Below are 22,119 nucleotides of genomic sequence, written 5' to 3' on the forward strand. Positions count from 1 at the left end.
AAAGATAAAAATATTAAGGTAAAGAGCCTGTCTCTCTCACATCCTAAAAAAAAAACTCTTTGGTTCAGGGCTGTAACCCATGAGCCCCATCTCTTCGAACAAGTCAGTGGTTCCCTCAAAAAGCAAGCTCATCTCTACGTTCCCCATTAGCCCCTTGATGGCTGCCATGATTCTCCTCCCACAGTGGCTTTCTTCTTCCACAGGTGCTCAGTTCAAGGACAGATTTTGAGAAGTTGATTATATAGTTTTGGGCTCTGAAGAGGGAGAAACACAGAGAAATGGGAATTATGTATTTTTAATCATACATCAAGGAAGGTTGGAAGCCAAACTAAGCACTTGGAAAAGTTATCTGATTTTCACGTACACCCCGTAAGTATTATTTAAGGAACTCACAAAAACCATACTCCATTCCCTATCTATTAAGCTCTGATTATGTACTAGATACTAAGTTGGGCTAAGAAATGAATTAGAAGACTGTGTTCATACCTGAAGATAGCCACAAGTAAAAAAGGCAGAATATATAATAATAATAAAGATGAAAAAGCAAATATATAAATAATAACCAAACCACCTGTCATGGATTGAACTATGCCCCCCAAAATATCTGTCAACTTAGGTGGGCCATGAGTCCCAGTGTTATGTGATTATCCACGATTTTATGTGATTTCCCTATGTGTTGTAAATCCTATCACTAAGAGGAAATGAGATGGATTAGCGGCAATTATATTGACGAGGTCTACAAGATTAGGTAGTGTCTTAAGCTAATCTCTTTTGAGATATAAAAGAGAGAATTGAGAAGAGAGACACAGGGACCTCATACCACCAAGAAAGCAGTGCTGGGAGTAGAGTGTGTCCTTTGGAACTGAGGTTCCTGTGCTGAGATGCTCCCAGACCAAGGGAAGATTGATGACAAGGACCTTCCTCCAGAGCCAACAGAGAGAGAAAGCCTTCCCCTGGAGCTGACGCCCTGAATTTGGACTTGTAACTTACTAGACAATAAGAGAATAAATTTCTCTTTGTTAAAACCATCCACTTGTGGTATCTCTGTTATAGCCGCACTAGATGACTAAGACACCCCTGAAAAAACCCATTGCCACTGAGTCAATTTCAACTCATGGTGACCCTACAGGATGAAGCAGAACTGCACCATACGGTTTCGAACAGCTGACCTTTTGGTTAGCACCCAAGTACTTAACCACTGTGCTACCATGACTCCATAAATAATAATAGCTAACATGTATCGAGGCTTACAGTATGCCAGACATTGTCCCAAGCATTTTATATATATCATTTAATCCTCATAACAATTCTATGAGGTAGGTAATATCACCATTTTACAGATAGGGAATCTGAGGCACAGAGAGGAAAATGTGCTCAGAGTCACACAACTCGAAGTGGTAAAATTGGACTTTGAGCCAGGAAGATTGGGTTCTGAGGCTGATCCAATCTAATGTAATAGATTACACTCACTCCTACCAGACGGACCTCCCTGTAACCCAGCTCTCAGCACAGAGAGATGGGAGAGGCAGGGTGTGATAGGCAATGATAAGACAAGTACAACAAATATAGCAAGGAGACTGCCCCTGAGCATACTTATTGGCCATAGTAATCTAACTGTTGTGAGACAAGAAATTAGGAGTTGAACAAAAAAATATTTAGGAAAGGAGCACAAACTCCACTTTGAGTTGTGTTCCACTCTGCTAAGAGGCCATGATTAACTGATCGAAGATGAAACGGAGAACCCGAGCTCCTATCTGCAGCATTCTCATTTCACACAACCAGAGCCAAGAATTGACCAAGAGGAGGGTCACACTTTTACTTGTTTTGTCTTTATCTCTCTGCTATTTCTTCCCATCTTGCTGCTGATTAAATCTCGTCCACTTAATGCTCTTTCATTCTATGCCTACTTCTCTCCAGGTCTTCCTCCTTTGATAATCACTGACCAGGAATTAATATACTACGTAAGCCTTTGTGAGATTACATTTATTAAACCCTTTAATCATGACTTTACAAGCAGTGTGAATGAATTATAAGCAGTGAGGAAGCTAAGAAAGCTTTTATACTAGGCCTTTACACTAACAGTGTATTTATAAAATTAAAAAAACTGCTACAACTATTTGCTTAAATGCAGAAAAAAATATGTTTTTCTTTCCTAGTTCAAGTCTGAAAAGCCCACGTGCTTAAGACAAGATCAAACCGGAAGTGATTGAGGAGACTCAATTCATTTTAAATAAGAATATTATACAGAATATTTAAAAAACTAACAGTCACTTTCAAATAGTCTCAAAACAGTTTTTATCACTTTCCCCCCTTGTGCATGTGGGAACTAAATTTATTCCAGAAGCAGGGAGAATATGTATCCTCATGTATTCCATTACGTGAGGCAGAAATGCTCTCCATGGCAACTGGCTGCAAATGAAAGTTACCAAATCTCAAACACTGTGGTTCTTGGGAAAAAGTTATTTAAAAAAAGAGGCAGAAAATTAAGCAGAAATGATTAATCCAATCTATTTATGCAACCTTTTTGATCATGTGCTTCCCCAATGGTGCTTCTCCTTCCTACCCTTTTTTCTCTCTGTGTCTCTCACACAGGAGCACACATAATCTCTCCCTGTTTCTCTCTCAGGGAAACTGCACACTCATATTGACAAATTAACAATCTCCAGGTTAATTAAGTGATAATTGGACAGGTGCCTTGGGGCTCCCAAGTGAATATACCACTAAAGAAACAGGAAAAGTAATTAATCCTTATGACAGGATCTTAATACAAACTGAAGTTAGAAGACAATACTCCATTTTTTTTAATAGGAAGAGTGACAAGAAAGAAATAAGGTCAATATTTTTAAAAGGCTCTCCTGTTTCACCTGCCATTTCCTGTTATCTGTAGCTACTTGCTTCACTCCCACAGCCAGCCTTGGAAAGGGACTCAAACAGCTTGAGTTCCCTTTTCTTTCCTGGGTTAAACAATGACAGGACACTTTCCCTTTGCAAGCACTTCCCTTTCCCCAGGTGCTGTGGCGACTGAAGAGGCAGGTGTTACTCCGTGAGAGAGTGGCATCACCTATCGCCATCCTGGAAATACCCCAGGCCTAGCACATCACAGCATTCTTTTATTTAATTCTCACAAATATCTTGAAAAGATGGTTTTATTGTGTTCATTTTAAGCATGGAGAAAGTGAGAATTCTAGAGACTAATGATCTTCTCCAAAGACTTAAGGTGGAGATGAGATTTGAACCTTGATCTGATTGACTCCTGAGCCACTATATCACATTAGCTGTATCCTAAGGCACATTTTAAAACATGCTGATAAAGGCAGAAGGTGATGCTGGAGTTTTAAAGGTGAGGCTATTATTAGGGGGAGGCTTCGTGGAGAACATGATATTTGAGTTGGACTTTAATGAATGAGGAGAATTTCAACAGAACCGGTGAGAAACGGGAACGGCACAAAGGGCAAAATACCATTCAGCGGCTGGTAAGGAGCATAGCTGGCTGCAGTGTAGGATGATGGAGAGGTTTAGGGGACTGTAGATATTTGCTTTGTTCCTAATAGATAAGGGAAAGATAAAGATAACTGAGAATTTCTGCCTGGGAGGCAGGAAGAATGGTGGTGGCATCATCAGACACAGGAAAGAATGGGGGAGCAGTGAGATGGGGAGGGGGCTGATGGGCCACCTGTGTGGAGTCTCTGAGTGTGCATAAAGAGGCTGGGCTCTGCCTAGAGATGCAGGGAAGGAAGCAGCACTGCAGCCAGTCAGGGAGAATGGGCAAGTTCAGGATCAGAGTCAAGGACAGAATCTTAGGGAATGTCTATAATCACAGGTCAAGTGACACCAGAAACCAGTGTTGAGAAATAAAAGTGAAAGAGAGAGAGTGGGAGCAAGAACAAGAGCGTGGAGGTGGAGCCCACATGGTGCCACAGACAGACACATTATGCTGTCCCTCAGCAGCAAAGGCCTGAAAAACTAAGTAAAACAGATCCAAACATCAATCCTGGAACCCTAAGCATCAGATGAAGGGATAAAGAACTAGATCAAATGACAAATGGAAGAAGAAAACGATGAAAAACAGGGAACAAGGAGAAATATGGAGTGGAGATCCCCTGCCAACTAATATGGACAGCGTCACCATCTTGGAGCAAAGCAAGCCAACAACCCCAGACAAAGAGTATGGGGAGGCAACTTCACGTAGCTCCAAGAGGAGACAGAGCACCTGGTAACCACAGTAACGTACTTTCCCAGCCCTAACCTTTTTGGCCTGTATGCCACCTCTAACCCTACCCACCGAGCCATACTGCACCACCTTGGCTAGAGAGCCACTGGCTCGCCGCTACCCTGGGTCTGCCCTAAACCTACCCGCTGGCTTCTACCACACCATTTTCCCTACCTTTCTTCCTTTTCTCTCTCCCACCCAGCTCTGTACCACACCTCTACCCCTTCCCATCAGGCCAAGCCATGCCTCATGGCTAAAGAGCCACCAGACCACTGCTACCCCGAGTCTACCCCACCTCCACCCACTATGCCCTTTTCCCCCCTTCTTCCTTTTCTTTCTCCACCTCACTAGCCCTGTATGCCAGTTACTCCCCTTCCCACCGGGCCACGCTGCACTGCTGCAGCTAAAGAGCCACTGGCCCAAGGCCACCTGGGTCTACCCTGCCTCCACCCACCAGCTCCTAATGCATTGCCATTTTTCTCTGTATATTCTTTCCCCCTCCCACTTACCCCCGTAAGCCACCACCCTCCTTTACCAACAGCCCTTGGGTCCACCCTACACCCACTTGCTGGCCCCTACTGCACAGCTAGCTTTTTAATTATTTTTTTTTCTTCCTTTTCTCCCTCCCACCTAGCCCTGTATATTACCTCCCCTCCCCTCCCTGCCAGACCCCACTGCAGTGCTGCAGCTAGAGAGCCAGCAGTGCACTGGACCACTGCTGCCCCAGGTGTGCCTCACCCTCGCCTGCAGCCCCCACCACAGCATTTTTTTTTCTTTTCTCCCTACCACCTAGCGCAGTATGTCACATCCTCTCCCTTCCCACTGGTCCCCAGCTCTGCCCCATCCCCACTGACCAGCCCCCACCATGCCACCACTTTTTTCTTTTTCCTTTTCTTTTTTCTCTCTCCCACCTAGCCCCTTATGCCACTTCCTCCCCGTTCCCACTAACCCTCACTGCACCACAGCACCCCACGTCTGCCCCACCCACACCCGCTAGCTCTCACCATGCCATTTTTTCTATTTCTGTTCTTTCTTTTCTTTCCCCCTCCCACCTAGCCCTGGGTCTGCCCCACCCCCACTAACTGATTCCCGCTGCCGCGGTCATTTCTTTTTCTCTTTTACTTTGTTTCCTCCTCCCACTGTGCCTCAAAGGTTGCCTCTTCCCTTCCCTCTGACCCCTGCTGCACCAATGTGGATAGAGTGCCACCAGTGCACTGGATTGCCACTGCCCTAGGTATCCCTGCCCCCCACTACACAGCCATTCATTGTATTCTTTTCTCTTTTATTCCCTTCTTTTCTTTCTACCTCCCACCTAGCCCCATATGCTACGTCCCTCCCTTTGTGCTGGAACACAGGTCCACCCCGAAACTACCCACCAGCTACCTTTTTTTTTTCTTTCTCTTTTCATTCTCCACACCGCCTAGCCCTATATACTACCCCCCTCCCCACCAACCCCTGCTGTGCTGCCATGGCTAGAAAAAAGCAGGGCAAGGTTGCTTCGGTGAGTGATCAAAATAAAGAATCAGATGACCTTCTGGTAGAATAAAAGGCAGTAGAACTATCTGAAACGGAATTCAAAAGACTAATATTAAGGGCTATCCAAGAGATTAGGAAAGAGATCATGGAAAACACAGACAAAACCAAGAAAAACAGTTTAAATCAAGGAAAACAGAGACAAAGCAATAGAAGAATTTTGGAAAATAATACAAGAGCAAAACATCAAAATCAATAAACAATTACAAATCATAAAAAACACCAACTAGAAATCCAAATGGTAAACAACAAAATTTCAGAAATGGACAATTCAATAGAATGTTTTAAGAGCAAATCTGAAACAATGGAAGGCAGAATCAGCGAGCTTAAAGACAAATCCACAGACACCAATTTGTTTGAGGAAAAGTAAGAAAAAAGAATGAAGAAAAATGAAGAAAACCTAAGACTTACGTAGGACACAATCAAGAGCAAAAATTTACACATGATTGGCGTTTTGGAACTCCAGCTCAGGAGAAAAATGGAAAACACAAAACGATTGTTGAATATTTGCTGGCAGAAAACTTCCCAAATATCAAAAAAAAAAAAGAAAAAAAGCTGACCATCAAAGAAGATAAAAGAACCCTGTATAGGAAAGACCTCAAAAGAAAGTCACTGAGACATATCATAATCACACCTGGCAAAATCAAAGATAAAGAAAGAATGCTGAGAACGGTTCAATACAAATGAAAAGTTACTAACAAAGGGGAAACAAAAAGACTAAGTTCTGATTACTCAGCAGAAAGTATGCAGGCAAGAAGGTGATGGGATGACATAGGATAATATATCCTGAAAAAGTCTCTCTCAAACACAGTAGTAAAATTAGGACATTTCCAGACAAACAGAAGTTAAGAGAATTCATAGTAACCAAACCAAACTTGGAAGAAATATTAAAGTGAATCCTTTGGTTAGAGAACCAACAACATTAGAAACAACCAGAGTCTAGGACACGGGCCAGCATCAGCCAGATACTAACCTACATAAAGAACTCTCAATAATAATAATAAAAAAGATAAAAGACTGGAAATAGAGAAACAGAGATGGCAATCTGCAAATGATGACAATATAAAAACAATAAAAAAGGGAATAAATGGTGTAGGTACAGAACTTTCAAATGGAGGGGAAGTCAAAATGATATCAAGTAACAAAGGACTGGTTCAAATTTCAAGGTAACCACAAAGAAAGTTAACAAACCTACTCATCAGAATAAAAAAAAATATAAGATTTTGATTTATAACATTTTGATTTTCGTAAATACTAAATCTATAATAACAAAAGAGAACTAAAGAAAATCTACATAAGGAACTCAGCATGGTAAAGTAAGAGGAACAAAGAAAACGTCAACAACACACACACACAAAATGACAGCAATAAACTTGTACCCATGAGTAATCACACTGAATATACATGGGTTAAATGCACCTGTAAAGAGACAGAGTGGTAGAATGGATGGAAAAGCAGGATCCATCAATATGCTGTCTACATGAGGCACACCTTAGACACAAAGACATAAATATATTAAAAATCAAAGGGCAGAAAAAATATATCAAGCAAACACTAACCAAAAAAGGGCAGGAGTGGCAATACTAATCTCAGATAAACTTTAAGGCAAAATCCACCATAAAAGATAAGGAAGGACATTATATAATGATAAAAGGGATGATTGGCCAAGAAGACATAACCTTAATAAATATCTATGTAGCCAATAAGAGTTCCAAAATACATAAAACAAACTCTAACAGCAGTGAACAGAGAAACGGATAATTCCACAATTATAGGAGGAGACCTCAACACACCACTCTTGGTAAAGGACAGAACATCTAGAAAGGAACTCAGCAAAGACACAGAAGATCCAAAGGCCACAATCAACCAACTTGACCTCATAGATACATATAGAACACTCCACCCAACAGCAGCAAAGTATACATTCTTTTCAAAGGCACATGGAACATTTTCTAGAATAGACCATGTTTTAGGCTACAAAGCAATCTAAATAAAATCCAAAACATCAAAATAATATAAAGCATTCTCTGATCACAGCACCATGGAAGTAGAAATCAATAACAGGAAGATCAAGGAAAAAGAGTCAAATACATGGAAACTGAACATCTTGCTTAAAAACAACTGGGTAATAGAAGAAATCAAAGAAGGAATCAAAAAATTTCTAAAATCAAATAAGAATGAAAACATATCATGCCCAAACCTTTAAGACACAGCAAAGGGAGTGTTCAGAGGTCAATTTATAGCAACAAGCACACACATCAATAAAAGAACAGGCCAAAATCAAAATGCTAGCCCTATAATTTGAATAAATAGAAAGAGAACAGCAAAAGAGGCCCACAGCCACCAGAAGAAAGGAGATAATAAAGATTGGAGCAGAAATAAATAAAATAGAGAACAGAAAAAAAGAAGGAATCAACAAGACCAAAAGTTGGTTCTTTGAAAAGATCAACAAAATTGACAAACCACTGGCCAAACTGACAAATGAGAAACAGGGCAGGAAGCACATAAACCAAATAAGAAACGAGATGGGGGACACTACAACTGACTCAACTGAAACAAAAAGGATCATAACAGGATACTATGAAAAATTGTACTCCAACAAATTTGAGAACCCAGAGGAAATGGGACAAATTTCTCGAAACACAATACCTACCTAAAGTAACACAAACTGAGATAGAAAGTCTGAAGAGATCCATAATGAGAGAAGAGATTGAAGAAGTAAGTGAAAAAACTCCCAACAACAACAACAAACTCTGGCCTGATGGCTTTGCTAGAGAATTCTATCAAACATCCAGAGAAGAGCTCACGCCAATACTACTCAAAACTATTTCAGAGCATAGTAAAGGAACTAATAGTCCTGAATCATTTTATGAAGTCAGCATAACCTTGATAGCAAAGCTAGGCAAAGACACACAAAAAGAAAATTATAGACCAGTATCCCTCATGAATATAGATGCAAAAATTCTCAACAAAATTCTAGCCAACAGAATTCAGCAACATATCAAAAAAATAATACACCATGACCAAGTGGGATTCATACCAGGTATGCAAGGATGGTCCAACATTATAAAATCAATCAACATAACCCACCACATAAATAGAACAAAAGAAAAGAATCACATGATATCTCAATTGATGCAGAAAAGGCAATCGTTAAAGTCCAACACCCACACCTGATAAAAACTCTCAATTACACAGGTATAAAAGGGAAATTCCTCAACATAATAAAGGCATCTATACAAATCAACAGCTAACATCATTCTTAATGGAGAGAGGCTGAAAACGTTCCTCCCAAGAATGGGAACAAGACAAGGATGCCCTTTACCACCACTCCTATATAACACTGTGCTGGAAGTCCTAGCTAGAGGAATAAGGCAATAAAAAGAAATAGAGGCCATTCAGATGGGAAAGAAAGAACTAAAACTATCTGTATTTGCAGATGATATGATTCTATACATAGAGAACCCCAAAGATTCCACAACTACTGGGACTAATAAAAAGATTCAGCAGAGAAGCAGGATACAAGATCAACACAGATAAATCACTTGGATTCTTATACACCAAGAAAGACAACTTCTAAAAGGAAATAAGGAAAACAACATCATTTGTAATACCCCTAAAAAGATAAAATACTTAGGAATAAATCTTACCAGGGATACAAAAGACCTCTACAAAGAAAACTACAGAACACTATTGCAAGAAGCCAAGTACTTTTACAAGAAACCAAGAGAGACCCACATAAATGGAAAAACATACCATGCTCATGGATAGGAAGACTCAACATTGTGAATATATCAATCCTACTCAAAGTGATCTACAGATATGATGCAATCCCAATCCACATACCAACAGCATTGTTTAAGGACATGGAAAAACTAATCACCAATATGGAAAGGAAAGGAAAGAAGCCCCGGATAAGCAATATTGAAGAAAAAGAACAAAGTAGGAGGCCTAACACTACCTGATCTCAGAACCTACTATATAGCTGTGGTAGTCAAAACAGTTTGGGTACAATGATAGACACAGAGACCAATAGAACAGAATCAAGAACCCAGATGTAAATTCATCCAACTATGGTCAGCTGATCTTTGAAAAAAGACCAAAGTCCATTAAATGGGGGAAAAGACAGTGTTTTAAACAAATAGTGTTGGCAAAACTAGGTGTCCATTTGTAAAAAAAAGAAACAGGACCCATATCCCACACCATACACGAAAACTAACTCAAAATGGATCAAAAACCTAAATGTAAAACCTAAAACGATAAAGATCACGGAACAAAAAACAGGGACAAGGCTAGGGGCCCTAATACACAGCATATTTTCAATACGAACCATAATTAACAATGCACAAACACGATAACATAAACTAGATAACCAGGAGCTCCTAAAAATTACACATTTATGCATATCAAAAGACTTCACCAAAAAAGTAAAAAGAGAACCTATAGACAGAGAATATGTATTCAGGCAAGGGTCTAATCTCTCAAATTGATAGAATACTTCAATACCTTAATAACAAAAAGACAAATTATCCAACTAAGAAATGGGCAAACAATAGTCACCTCAATAAAGAAGGCATTCAGGTGGCTAACAGACACATGAAGAAATGCTTGTGATCATTAGCCAATAGGGAAAAGTGAGTCAAAACTACAATAAGATACCATCTCGTCCTGACATTACTGGTACTAGTCAGAGAAAATGACAAAACTTGGAGAGGTTGCAGGGAGACTGGAACTCTTATGCACTGCTGGTGGCAATGTAAAATGGTACAACCACTATGAAAAACAATATAGAGCCTCCTTAAAAAGCTAGAAATAGAAATATCATAAAACCCAAAAAAACCCAGTGCCATCGAGTTGATTCCAACTCATAGCAACCCTATAGGACATACGATCCAGCAATCCAACTGCAAGGACTATACCTTAGAGAAATAAGAGCTGTCACGTGAGTAGACATATGCATACCCATGTTCACTGCATCATTATTCACAACAGCAAAAAGATGGAAACAACTTAAGTGCCCATCAACAGATGAATGGATAAACAATTTATGATACATAAACACAATGGAATAGTAGGCGATGATAACAATGATGAATCCCTGAAACATTTCATAACATGGATGAATCTGGAGGGCATCATGCTGAGTGAAACAAGTCAATCACAAAAAATTGAATGTTGTATGAGACCACTATTACAAAAATCCAAGAAAAGGTTTACACAAACAGAAAAACAATCTCTGATAGTTACGAGGGCGGGGATGGATAGGGAGGGGAAATCAGGAAGTAGATAGTAGATAAACGTTAACTTTAGTGAAGGGAAAGACAACACACAGTAGGAGTCAGCACAACTTGACCAAGGAAAAGCCATAGAAGCTTCCTAGACATATCCAAAACACCTTGAGGGACTGACTTACTGGGGCTGAGGGCTAGGGACTAGGTCTCGGGGGATATCTAGGTCAACTGGCATAACACAGTTCATAAGGAAAATGTTCTATAATCTACTTTGGTGAGTAGCATCTGGGGTCTTAAAAGTTTGCAAGCAGCCACCTCAAATACATCTATTGGTCCCATCCAATTTGGAGCAAAGGAGGATGAAGAAATCCAAACACACAAGGGAAATTTTAGTCCAAAGGACTAATGGACCACATGAACCACAGTCTCCACCAGCCTGAGCCCAGAAGAACCAGATGGTGCCTGGCTACAACCACCAACTGCTCTGACAGGCATCACAATAGAGGGTTCTGGGTAGAACAGGAGAAAAATGTAGAACAAAATTCAAATTCACAAAAAAAGACCAGGCTTACTGGTCTGACAGAGACTGCAGGTGCCCCCGAGACTGTGGCCCCCGGACACCCTGCTAACTTAAATTGAACCCACTCCTGAAGTCCACCTTTCAGCCGAAGATTAGACAGGCCTATAAAACAAACAATAATGCACAGGAGGAACGTGCTTCTTAGCTCAATCAAGCATACAAGCCCAAGCGGGCAACACCTTCCCAAAGCAAAGACAAGGAGGCAGGAAGGGACAGGAAAACTGGATGACTGGACACAGAGAACCTGGGGCCAAAAGAGTAAGGGAGAGAGTGCTGACAGATTGCGGTGATGGCAACCAATGTCACAAACCAATTTGTGTACACATTTTTGAGTAACCGATCCGTACTGTAAACTTTCACCTAAAACCTAGAAAATTAAAAAAATAGAGAGTGAGAGCAAGGGAGCCCGAGAGGGAAGAGAACAAACGAACATTTCAAGACATTAGAGTGCCGTGAACACATTTCAAGAAGGCTTGGCAAAGGGTGTCCACCAAATTGCCTACTTGGCGACTGTGAGACGGTACGAGGGCAGTGTTGGGGACAGAACCCACACTAAAAGAAGCGCTTACACAATGTTGCAGAGCAGACTGCATGCTGTTGCTTTTGTCTGCTTTGTTTTTTCTAAGTCAAATTCTGAAAAACAGGAAGATGATAAAGTCTACTCAAAACATTTTTTTGTGTGTGCTTGATGAACTTCCCCTTCAAGCTACCATTCCCTGTCTCTCCTTGGACAGCAAGAGAGAGAACATAGAATATAAGGGGAAAAAGCATCAACAATAGTGACAAAGCAAGAGCAGCCAACGAAACTCGCAAAAATTACAGTCTTTCTGGAAGGAAAAGCTTGCTGCTTAAAGGATCATCTTCCTCACCTCCAATCTCTTTGCTTTTTGCCTTCACCACAAGGCCTTATGTTTGGGGAAAGAGTCCAGAGGAAGAGTTGGATCCAGTCTCCCATTTCTATAGCCGAGGCAAAGGCCAAGGGAAGATGGGCCTGAGGAGCCCCAACAGACAAAATGAGGTAGTCTGAGCCATACAAACAGCCGCCCTACTACAGAAAGATTCAACAGAGATGGGAGCTTAGGTGGGATTGTGTTTCTGTTGAGTATGGTGCCAGCTGTCTCTAGGGATGCTGGCTTAGCATTTCACTACTGCATTGTGAGTCTTAAAATACTACACTCCAGCAGCTTGACAAGTGTCTACACAGTGTTAGTGTGTGTGAGCATACGTCTGTACACTTGTGAGTGTGTGTGTAGGTGTTTGGTCGTGTGTTTTCACATGCTATGCACTGTTTAAAAAAAAATTAGGGCAGTAAAAACTTTAATGACTTCAATATCATTCTGCCAAATGGCCATTTTACAGAACTGCCCACGTAATAAATCCTTCTATGTTTATTCAAGGAAGTTCAATGCTGGATGACTAATTCCTAATTCTGTGTTTAAGATACAACTAAAAAAGTGATTGGCTAAAAGTGTAAGAGTGTGTGTGTCACACAAGAGCTTGCTGAATGAGCCTGAGCCTTTTCAAAATAGTAGCCTTTGCAGGGGAGGTGGGCTGAGAGGTGTGTGGTCAAATGCTTATTCCAAGGTCTTTTAGAACATTTGGGCCACTCTTCTTGGGGAGCTGTTCTTAGAACCATCCACATACTCTTCAAAACACCTTCAAAGGAAGCGAACGTGCCAATTAAGAAAATTTGGCTTTTATAAATAGTTAAAAATCATTCAGGATGGTTGATGCAGTCTTAGACAATTTTGGATCAAACCAAAGAATAAGATGTGCAAAGTATGATCCTGAAAAAGTTTTTATGAGAAGGCTCAAATGGCGGGAGACACAGAGAAATGTCTAACATGTCTTAAGCAATGGCTGAGTTGTGTGTACAGTGCCTACTACTTGAATCACTCCAACAATAATTAACATTTTTATTAATTATAACGATCAATGAAATTATTGACAGCTATTTTTAATAAAATATAATTGCATAGCAATTTCCAGTTTACAAAGCACTTTTACTTCTATTTCAGATGCTTTTTATGATGAGCTGGTGAACTAGTCAGAAAGCATATGAGTTATAGATTATTTTAAAGAATAGGACAAAACTTTCACTTAAAAGGGTTCGCTGACTTGGCCAAGGTCAAAGAATTAGTAAAACACAAAGGAAGCTTATACGAGACTCAAGTGTCCTGACTCTTTCTAGTACAAAGTTATTGACCTGATACTGAACGTTCATTACTCCACAGTCATACATTAACCCAAAAACCCACTGTCATACATTATACTGATTCTATATTCATCTCAGTCTTCCCAAATCATATCCTTTTTCAATAGGCAGATGTGCCACCATTGAGGACAGTCAAAAGGTAGGCCAAGAAATTGGCAAAAAGGAGTTCCTCAGATGCTTCTGTCCTTTTCCAGGAGGGAGGAATCCTACTCTCAACCTTTCCCAATATCCCAGGACACTCATAATACAAAAAAAAAAAAATTGGTAAATTAGCCTCTTATGATCACTATTCCTATAGATTAGTCAGCTTAAGTCTGAAATCTATCCTCTCATGTCCCAGAGGTCAGCAGTTTGTATCCATATTGTCTTAGAATATTTGTTCTTCATGTATTTGAGGACCAGGTCATAGACAGAATTGCATAAATGTCATTCATATGGGTATTATTTGATATGCCATTGTTCCCCTTTTCATAAAGTTCAGGGGTTTAAAACCAATCTATTTTACTTCTTGTAAAAATTATTTGGAAAGTTGTATGCCTCTGCACGAAGTTATTTAATCTCTTTACAGACAAGTTTCCAAATTCTGAAAATGTTTCATACTGAACTTGCTACAGTACAGCTGGGTACTCTTGGGTAGGTTAGTACTTCTCTCTGGCCTCAACCTGCCCGTCTGTGAAATGAGGGGCTTTAACTAGATGACTTCTAACCTTCTATGGTTTGCCAACTGTAGTACAAGCAGTTCTTCTGGACAGGGTTATACACATAAATGTTTTCAGGGGCCAGGTAGGCCACCTGTAAGTGTGACATGGGTAAATGACTGCAGCTACTGACATGTAGGAGCCCTAGTGGCACAGTGGTTTTGGTTATTGACACATTGGTCATTTGTTGCTGAGGGCTCTCCTGTGAGCTGTAGGCTGTTTAGCAGCATCCTTGGTCTCTACCTCCTTGATATCAGTAGTACCCCTGCATCAATCAAAAAAGTCTCCATTTTTGATATTACCAAATACCCCCCTGTTGTTGTTAGTTGTCCTTGAATCGATTCTGACTCATGGCGATGCCATGTGTATCAGAGGAGAACTGCTTCATAAGGTTTTCAAGGCTGTGACCTTTTGGAAGCAGATCACCAGGCCTGTCTACCAAGGCATCTCTGGGTGTGTTTAAACTGCCAACCTTTCAGCAATTATTCAAGTGTTCAACTGTTTGTACTGCACAGGGATCCTTAAATGTCTCCTTCAGGGGCGCGTAATCACCCTGTTGAGAACCACTGATGTATGACACTAGGGAATGGAATCACAGCGATTAAGCGGAGAGTCCACATCCTACCTAAAGGCACCTGAGTTCAACTTAAAAAGTGTTGCTGGCAGGATTCTGTACCCCTCCTCGCCACCACGACCCCGCCCCACAATACACTTACATACGCAGCAAACCAGCAGTTCCTGTCGTGGAACACATGCAGGCTATTAACTCGGTCAGAACAGGGATGGGCATCCAAGTCTCCATACTGACTATTTAAACCACTCCTACTCTATTTTTCCATATGCTAAATGAGCACAATGATATAATGCTGTCAGGTGAACAAATGAAAAAAAAAAAAAAGCAAAGTAACTAACATAGTGTCTGGCACATAGCAACACCTTCACTGAGTACCTGCTAATAATTTATGAAAGAAGACACCACATATTAGGGAATGTTCTTACTGTTAATCACATCATGTGAACAACACCTCTATAATTTCTGAAATGCAAATGATCTATTTCAACGGGAAAATTCTACAGTAAAAACAATAAAATCCTGTCTTCCCACTTAAGCATTTTAATAGGCTCAACTTGTTAGGGCAGAAATTCCTCTAATGGTCTTTGCTCCTTGTTTTCATCCCCATCTTTTTTCCTTCCTTGAGGCTCTCTTATAAATCCCTCAAAAAACTCTACCTTTTATTCTTGCCCAAAGGCCACTTAAGAAGCTGCACAGAAAAGGTAACTTGACTTCCATCTTAATTTTTCAAGTACACTTCTTTACAAAAAAAATTTCAATTCGTGTGAAGAAATGTGGATAGGATGTTTATGAAGTGCAACGTGATGCCTAAGGAAAACGTCCAGGGAGAAGAATCACGTGCCTGTCTTAAGGTTAGACTGTTACATAAAACAACTCTCATCACAGCTAGCTATTGTACAACTGAGTTTTCATTTGCATCTCAAAACAAAAAATTATTGTCTTATCGAGTCCCACCACCCAATGCCGTCAAGTCGATTCCGACTCACTGTGACCCTATAGGACAGAGTAGGACTGCCCCATAGAGTTTCCAAGGATATGTTAAGAAAACAGATCAGAACGTGGAGAAATGTTTAAGTTCTACCATTCTGCTCCTGGATAAAGAAACATTACCTGGCCTAACCCTATAGTTTTAGTCACCAAGTAATTACACTTTGAGCAGATAAACATTCTAACTTCTTTTTCTAATGGGTATGGGGATGCTAGACGACAAGAAAAAAAAAATCACAAGCCAATCATACCTGTCATGTCTCAGGGCTCTCATATCAACATACACAGTGGTTGGGTCAGGTCCAGAGGTCCCCTGTAAGCAACGACAGACTGTGGTTAATTCAAGTTGGAGGGGAAAACAATTCGGCTCTTGCGCTTTCTACGAGCGATGAAGTATTTCTTTGATAAAATCTCAAGCTGAAAGAAAATTAAAAGTACTAAAACCATAGCTCTCCAAGATATCTGTTAACTTTCAGTTTGATAATCAAGACTCCAAAAGGAACATTTTATTAAAATAATACTGGGCTTTCACATAGCTTGAATATCAGTCACATAAATCAAAGTAAGAAACAAGAGAAACATGCCACACATTTGATAAATAAACGGAGGCTGTAATGGTTCAGAAAACGGTTGGCTGGCAGAAGCAGGTGTCAAGGATATGAAGCATCGCTTGCTGAGAAACTTTTACTACATGCATCCAAAAAGGTATATATTTAGAGCTCAAGATATCGAAGCAGAACATGACACGAACCGGTACAGATTAAGGAGGAGGGGACTAGAGACCACTGTTTTGTTCCTTTCAGTTTTACTTGTCCTTAGTTTCCCCTACAACCTCAGGCAGTGACTTAGGTACGGGATGTTCCATGTTTACCCCCCGTCAGCTGGCCAGGTCTTTGTGCTCTTCGGCTATCTATTTATTTAACACAGGGGGCCAGAAATCTTATCTTCTTGGCATAAATCCTTTAAAAAGATACGCCAGGGTGACTTTTGACCAGGAAGCTCTGTCCACGTTAAGAGCAGTGTCATTACACCTATGCTACAAACCAAAATCCTACATAAGTGTCCTGGGAAGGCAACATAATTCCTTGCGTGGAATAGGTGAAACCTAAAGCAAATCTGCCAAAAAATAAGGGAGCCCTTCAGAATGTCTATGTAGAGATATACTGAAAGTCTTCAGAAGCGGACCCTAATCTTGTACCAAAGGAATGTTTAAAAATAAGAAAAAAGCAAAAATAAAGACAAATCTATTAAAAATATACTGTACCACTTAATAATCCTGACCATTAGTATCCCACCACCAAGACAAAGAACAGCACATGCAAATTAGCCTCTAGGTGGAAGCTTAAAATGATAGTACAACACAAAGAGCATTCTTTCTAACTCTAGGACTATTCCACAGAGCTGTGTTACAGACTAGTGCCGAGTGGAGAATTGGTTTGATGTTCTGAGTAATGGAAAACACATAATAATAGAAGGCCAATTAAAAAAATAAACAAATCATAAAACAGGTCACTAAGAGTGGACAACGACGTAAAACAGAGATGAAGCAAACCACTGGTTATGTACAATGGAAGTAAAACATTAGTCGTAAGAGTGAACTGTTTGAAGAGGTCTGAGAAAATTACATCACCCTGGGCCATCTGTACTCTCACATCACAGGGTCCAGAGTAACCCCTCAATCAATCTCTGCACTCAACTTCTAGTCTGTCCCACCGCTGGAAGCCGGTAAGATGGTAGGTAGGGAAGGTACTGGTATGGAGTGAATGGAGAGTCCCCTACCTGCTCGGCCAGCTTCCACAGCCTGTGAGGCTATAGCACACGAGGTCAGGAGCAAGAAGGAGAAAGGAGAGAACACCAGACCAACAGAAACCAAAAATAAAAATACACACAGAGACACATAAACAAAACAACCCAACAATTAAAAATGGGATGAAGAAAGAGGGTCAGGGAGGGGAATGCAAAAGGCAGGGAACAAAATAAAAAGATCAAAACCAACATCAAATATGGAAATTGTTAAAATTAATCACTACCATTAAAGGCTAAAAAAAATGTAAAAAGATGTCAACATATCACAGAGCAACAGAAGAGAGTAATAGATGACTAACCATGGATACATAAAACCAAAACCAAACCCGTTGCCGTCGAGTTGATCTCGACTCATAGCAACCCTATAGGACACAGTAGAGCTGCCCCATAGGGTTTCCAAGGAGTAGCTGATGGATTTGAACTGCTGATCTTTTGGTTAGCAGCTGAGCTCTTAACCGCTGTGCCACCAGGGCTCCATGGACACATAGAGCTAAGTATTTTTTCAATACATAAGGGCAATGTTATCACTGATAGTTTAGTCATATATATACACATATATATATATATACACATACACACACATATATATATATACACGTATATTTAAATTTTCTTTTTTTCTGGGAAGTAAATCCCAAAATTGCTGTCGAGTCAATTCCGACTCACAGAGACACTACAGGACAGAGCAGAGTTGCCCCACAGGGCTTCCCAGGAGTGGCAGGTGAATTCGAACTGTCGCTCTTTAGGTTAGCAGCTGAGTTCTTAACCACTGCACCACCAGGGCTCTCTGGGAAGTAGGGAGTATGAATTTTATTGGCTCAATCTGTTGACCATTCCTTCGCTGAAACAGCTCCAAGGTTCTGATGACAATGATGGTAGCAAGCCTTGAAACTTTTATATCTAAAATTAATTCATTTAGTCCTATTCCTCTATAAGATGAAGAGGTAAAAGAAAGGAGACATTAAGTAAGTTTGAAACATTAATGATCCAAACATTAGGCTCCTACATAGTCTAGTTCAGTATCCTCTAACTGCTAACCAGTATAGTAGTGACTTTGACTCTAATGAGTGTCCTCTGGCAATCATCACAGCTTCTGCTCCTAGGAGCTGGTTTCCCCCAAACAGAGGCACTTCAACTTTCATTTCCTCTTCTTCTGCATCTTCTGTGTTTTAGCTACCAACTTGCTACCCATTTTAACTTATCTACATCAGTAATACTGAAAAAAGAAATCTCTACAAAGTAACTAGGGCAAATTCCTTTGATACAATGCATTTTTCCCCTAGGGCCTTTAGGTATCTTTTCCAACTCTTCCTAGAAAAGTAGGACAAGCAGAAGTTATCCCATCAGCACCTGAATGGATGCACAACTGATCTTTGTGGAGTAGGATGTATGTATGGCCTACTGCCGATCCACATTTCCTGTAATCATGATTACTTTGCAAACTCCAGACACAACAACCAAAACAATACAGAAGGAGCTCTTAACTAGCTTTCTTTGAGCTGCGATTTGGTAACAAACAAAGCCAGACTGAAACACTACCACCACTCAAAATGGAGCCAAGTCTATATAAAAAAAAAAAATGTAAAAAGTTCAAGATTTGTAAAATTATGATTCCATTCTCCTTTCAGTTACTTCCTTCACTATGGTACCTGGTGGTTACTGCTCTCTTTCAGTGTCCTCATCTTTAAGAAACAGAGATAGTACCTGAAGGAAAAAACTGTAATAGAGGTATGTGTGTTTTGAAGGTACACAGGTATTTTACTGGGCAAATCCAAGCTGAATGCAATGATTCAAATAATCCCCTTCTTCATAATTCCTTGATACCTAAATATCAGCTGGAACAAAACTCAGTCAATGTTTTCTCTAAATTATTCTAGCTCTTAAATTTGGTTATAATGGTTCAAGGTAGTATCTCAGAAAAGAACATATTTATGCCTGGGAACTAATTTTGTATCTTGTATATGTGTGGATGAATACAGTGTCTGGGACAGAGTAGGTTTACTGAATTAATAGAAAAGAATAAATGAGGAGGGAGATAAAATAGTTAAAATACAGATGTTTCCAAATTTCAAAGATACCTAAAAAATATGAATTTTGGAGATACAGTTTAGGGAGTGTGAATTTAACAAAATCTTTACTTGACCCAAATAGTGCAAGCCAGAGTTTCTTAATGCATGTAAGTGCCCTTAAATGTTTAAAGATCATCACACTCTTGCAAAAAGGACCAAGAGTAAAACAAAGTTATCCACTCCAACTAAAGCTTATTCGTAAGTGAAAATAAAGCATTTCTGAAGTCACAAGTTAATGAGAAAACACAATTCACTTTAAAATGGAATTTCATAATAAAAAATGTTACATATATGTTAGAGACATTTATACTAAAAAATTATTTTCCTGATTGATATGAAAGAGTTCCCAGGTCCCAGGTATTAAGTGTTTATTTAATGAATGAATGTATTTAAGTCTCAGCTGAAGGTATGCAGCAAACACCAACACTAGAAAATCTAGCGCAGTACCTTGCTGTAACTACAACTGAGTTGTAAGTCACATACTACAGTATTAGCGCAGCTAGTGCCAGTGCATAACTCCTTAAGTTTAGAGTTGAAAACTTCCTAAGTATAAATGTGTGAAGTAAAGAAAACGGAAACCGCTACTACTGATACCGGGTATATCTGATGTTCTAGATGTCTGAGAAGTCAAGACAGCCTGCGTGAGGCATCGCAACACTAACTACAATCTTCAGATTAAAAGGGAAAATGCCATAACATTTGACTACTACTCTGTACTCAAATTTCTAAAAGAATTTGTCTATTCATGTGAAACGGTTGGCGTTCTGGAAACGGCGCTGCCTTTGAAGAGCCTCGCTAATGCACTCTGAGTGACCTTTTCAAACTGCCAAATTGATTGTGACACACCCCCGCCCAAACCTGGTAATGAATTCCCACTGATGCTAGAAAAAGGATGAAATGCCATCATAGGGCCCCTCACTGGCCCTTACCTGCCCGCCTCTTCAGTGTCATTTCCCATCTGCTTCCTCCCCCTTGCTCTCTGTTCTGGCCAAACTGGATTTTGAAATTATAATGTTTCCTTGGTCACAGGTCTTTTTCCTTGCAGTTCCCCTAACTAGAATGCTCCTGGTACAAACAGTTAACATATTCAGCTGCTAACTGAAAGGATGAAGGTTTTTAGTGTCCACGTAGAGGTGCCCTGGAAGAAAGGCTGGCAATCTACTTGCAAAAAATCAGCCATTGAAAACTCTATGGAGCAAAGTTCTATTCTGACACACATGTGGTTGCCATGAATTGGGGTTGACAGGATGGCAACTGGTAGACTACTCTTCCTCCTTTCTATCTTCCTACATCTAACTCATCTTTCAGAACTCAGTACAAATCAGCATTTTCTTGGAGAAGTCTTCCATAGGCTAAATCTCCCTGTTTTGCACTCAGGGCATTTAACACTGCTGGACATTTTCATTTGTACAATCTTTGATTCACGTCTGCCTGTCCCGCTAGTACTTAAGTGGTACAGGGCACAGGGCACGTTCATGCCTGTTTTTGCTTCCATTTTGCTGCCTCCCCAGAGGCTAGTGCCAAGATGTGGCATAGAATGGGCACTCACTCAACAGATAAAGCACAGGAATAGCGGCTGTCACAAACCAGCCGGCTTATCTTGGCAGTTTGAACAGGATGGCTCTTTTCTTCCTAGCTATAAAATCCCATTAACATCTGGTTATTAAAAGAAGCTAAAATACTTCATTACAGAGGTGAGAAGGATTTGAAAAGACCAAGACGGTAGTCTCTCTAAGGGGGGAGATGAGCTTTACCAAGATGTTTACTTCTTCTACTTGACACAGTCTCTGATTAACAAGTCACTCTAATATTACCAACACAGTACTTACCTACCAAAGGAAATTTACTGTCTTACTCATTCCTTATTTCAACATTTATAAAGGGACTACCACATGAAGATTTTGTGGCAGAAATGGAAGATACAAACGTGAAATAGGCAGTGTCTGGCTTCCATGTGGTAGAAGAAATAGGCTTGTAAATTATGAGACATGCCATCATTTGATTTGCACCACCCTCAGGGCAGCACATAACCAGAGTGGGGAATTTAGGGACTGCACCACAGGTAATGATTTACAGCAAAATTTTACTTGGAATCATTCAAAAACGGCTGCTGCAGTATATTGGCAGGGAACTGCCAGAAATTCAGGTCGGTTTCAGAAGAGGACGTAGAACCAGGTATATCATTGCTGATGTCCGATAGATCCTGGCTGAAAGCA

The 22,119-nt window shown here is 40.2% G+C and overlaps 1 protein-coding gene across 2 annotated transcripts in view; it reads right to left on the minus strand.

Annotated features, from left to right (window-relative positions):
* Nucleotides 1-22,119, minus strand: part of DIP2C (disco interacting protein 2 homolog C) — a 657,451-nt gene that overhangs the window by 55,571 nt on the left and 579,761 nt on the right. For both annotated transcript variants that reach the window (XM_064285066.1, XM_064285065.1), the window contains one exon: nucleotides 16,280-16,341. In XM_064285066.1, the coding sequence (XP_064141136.1) occupies nucleotides 16,280-16,341 (62 nt within the window). The remainder of the gene's footprint in view (nucleotides 1-16,279; nucleotides 16,342-22,119) is intronic.

This window comes from Loxodonta africana, chromosome 4 (genome assembly GCF_030014295.1).
Source record: "Loxodonta africana isolate mLoxAfr1 chromosome 4, mLoxAfr1.hap2, whole genome shotgun sequence".
NCBI classification, from domain to species: domain Eukaryota; kingdom Metazoa; phylum Chordata; class Mammalia; order Proboscidea; family Elephantidae; genus Loxodonta; species Loxodonta africana.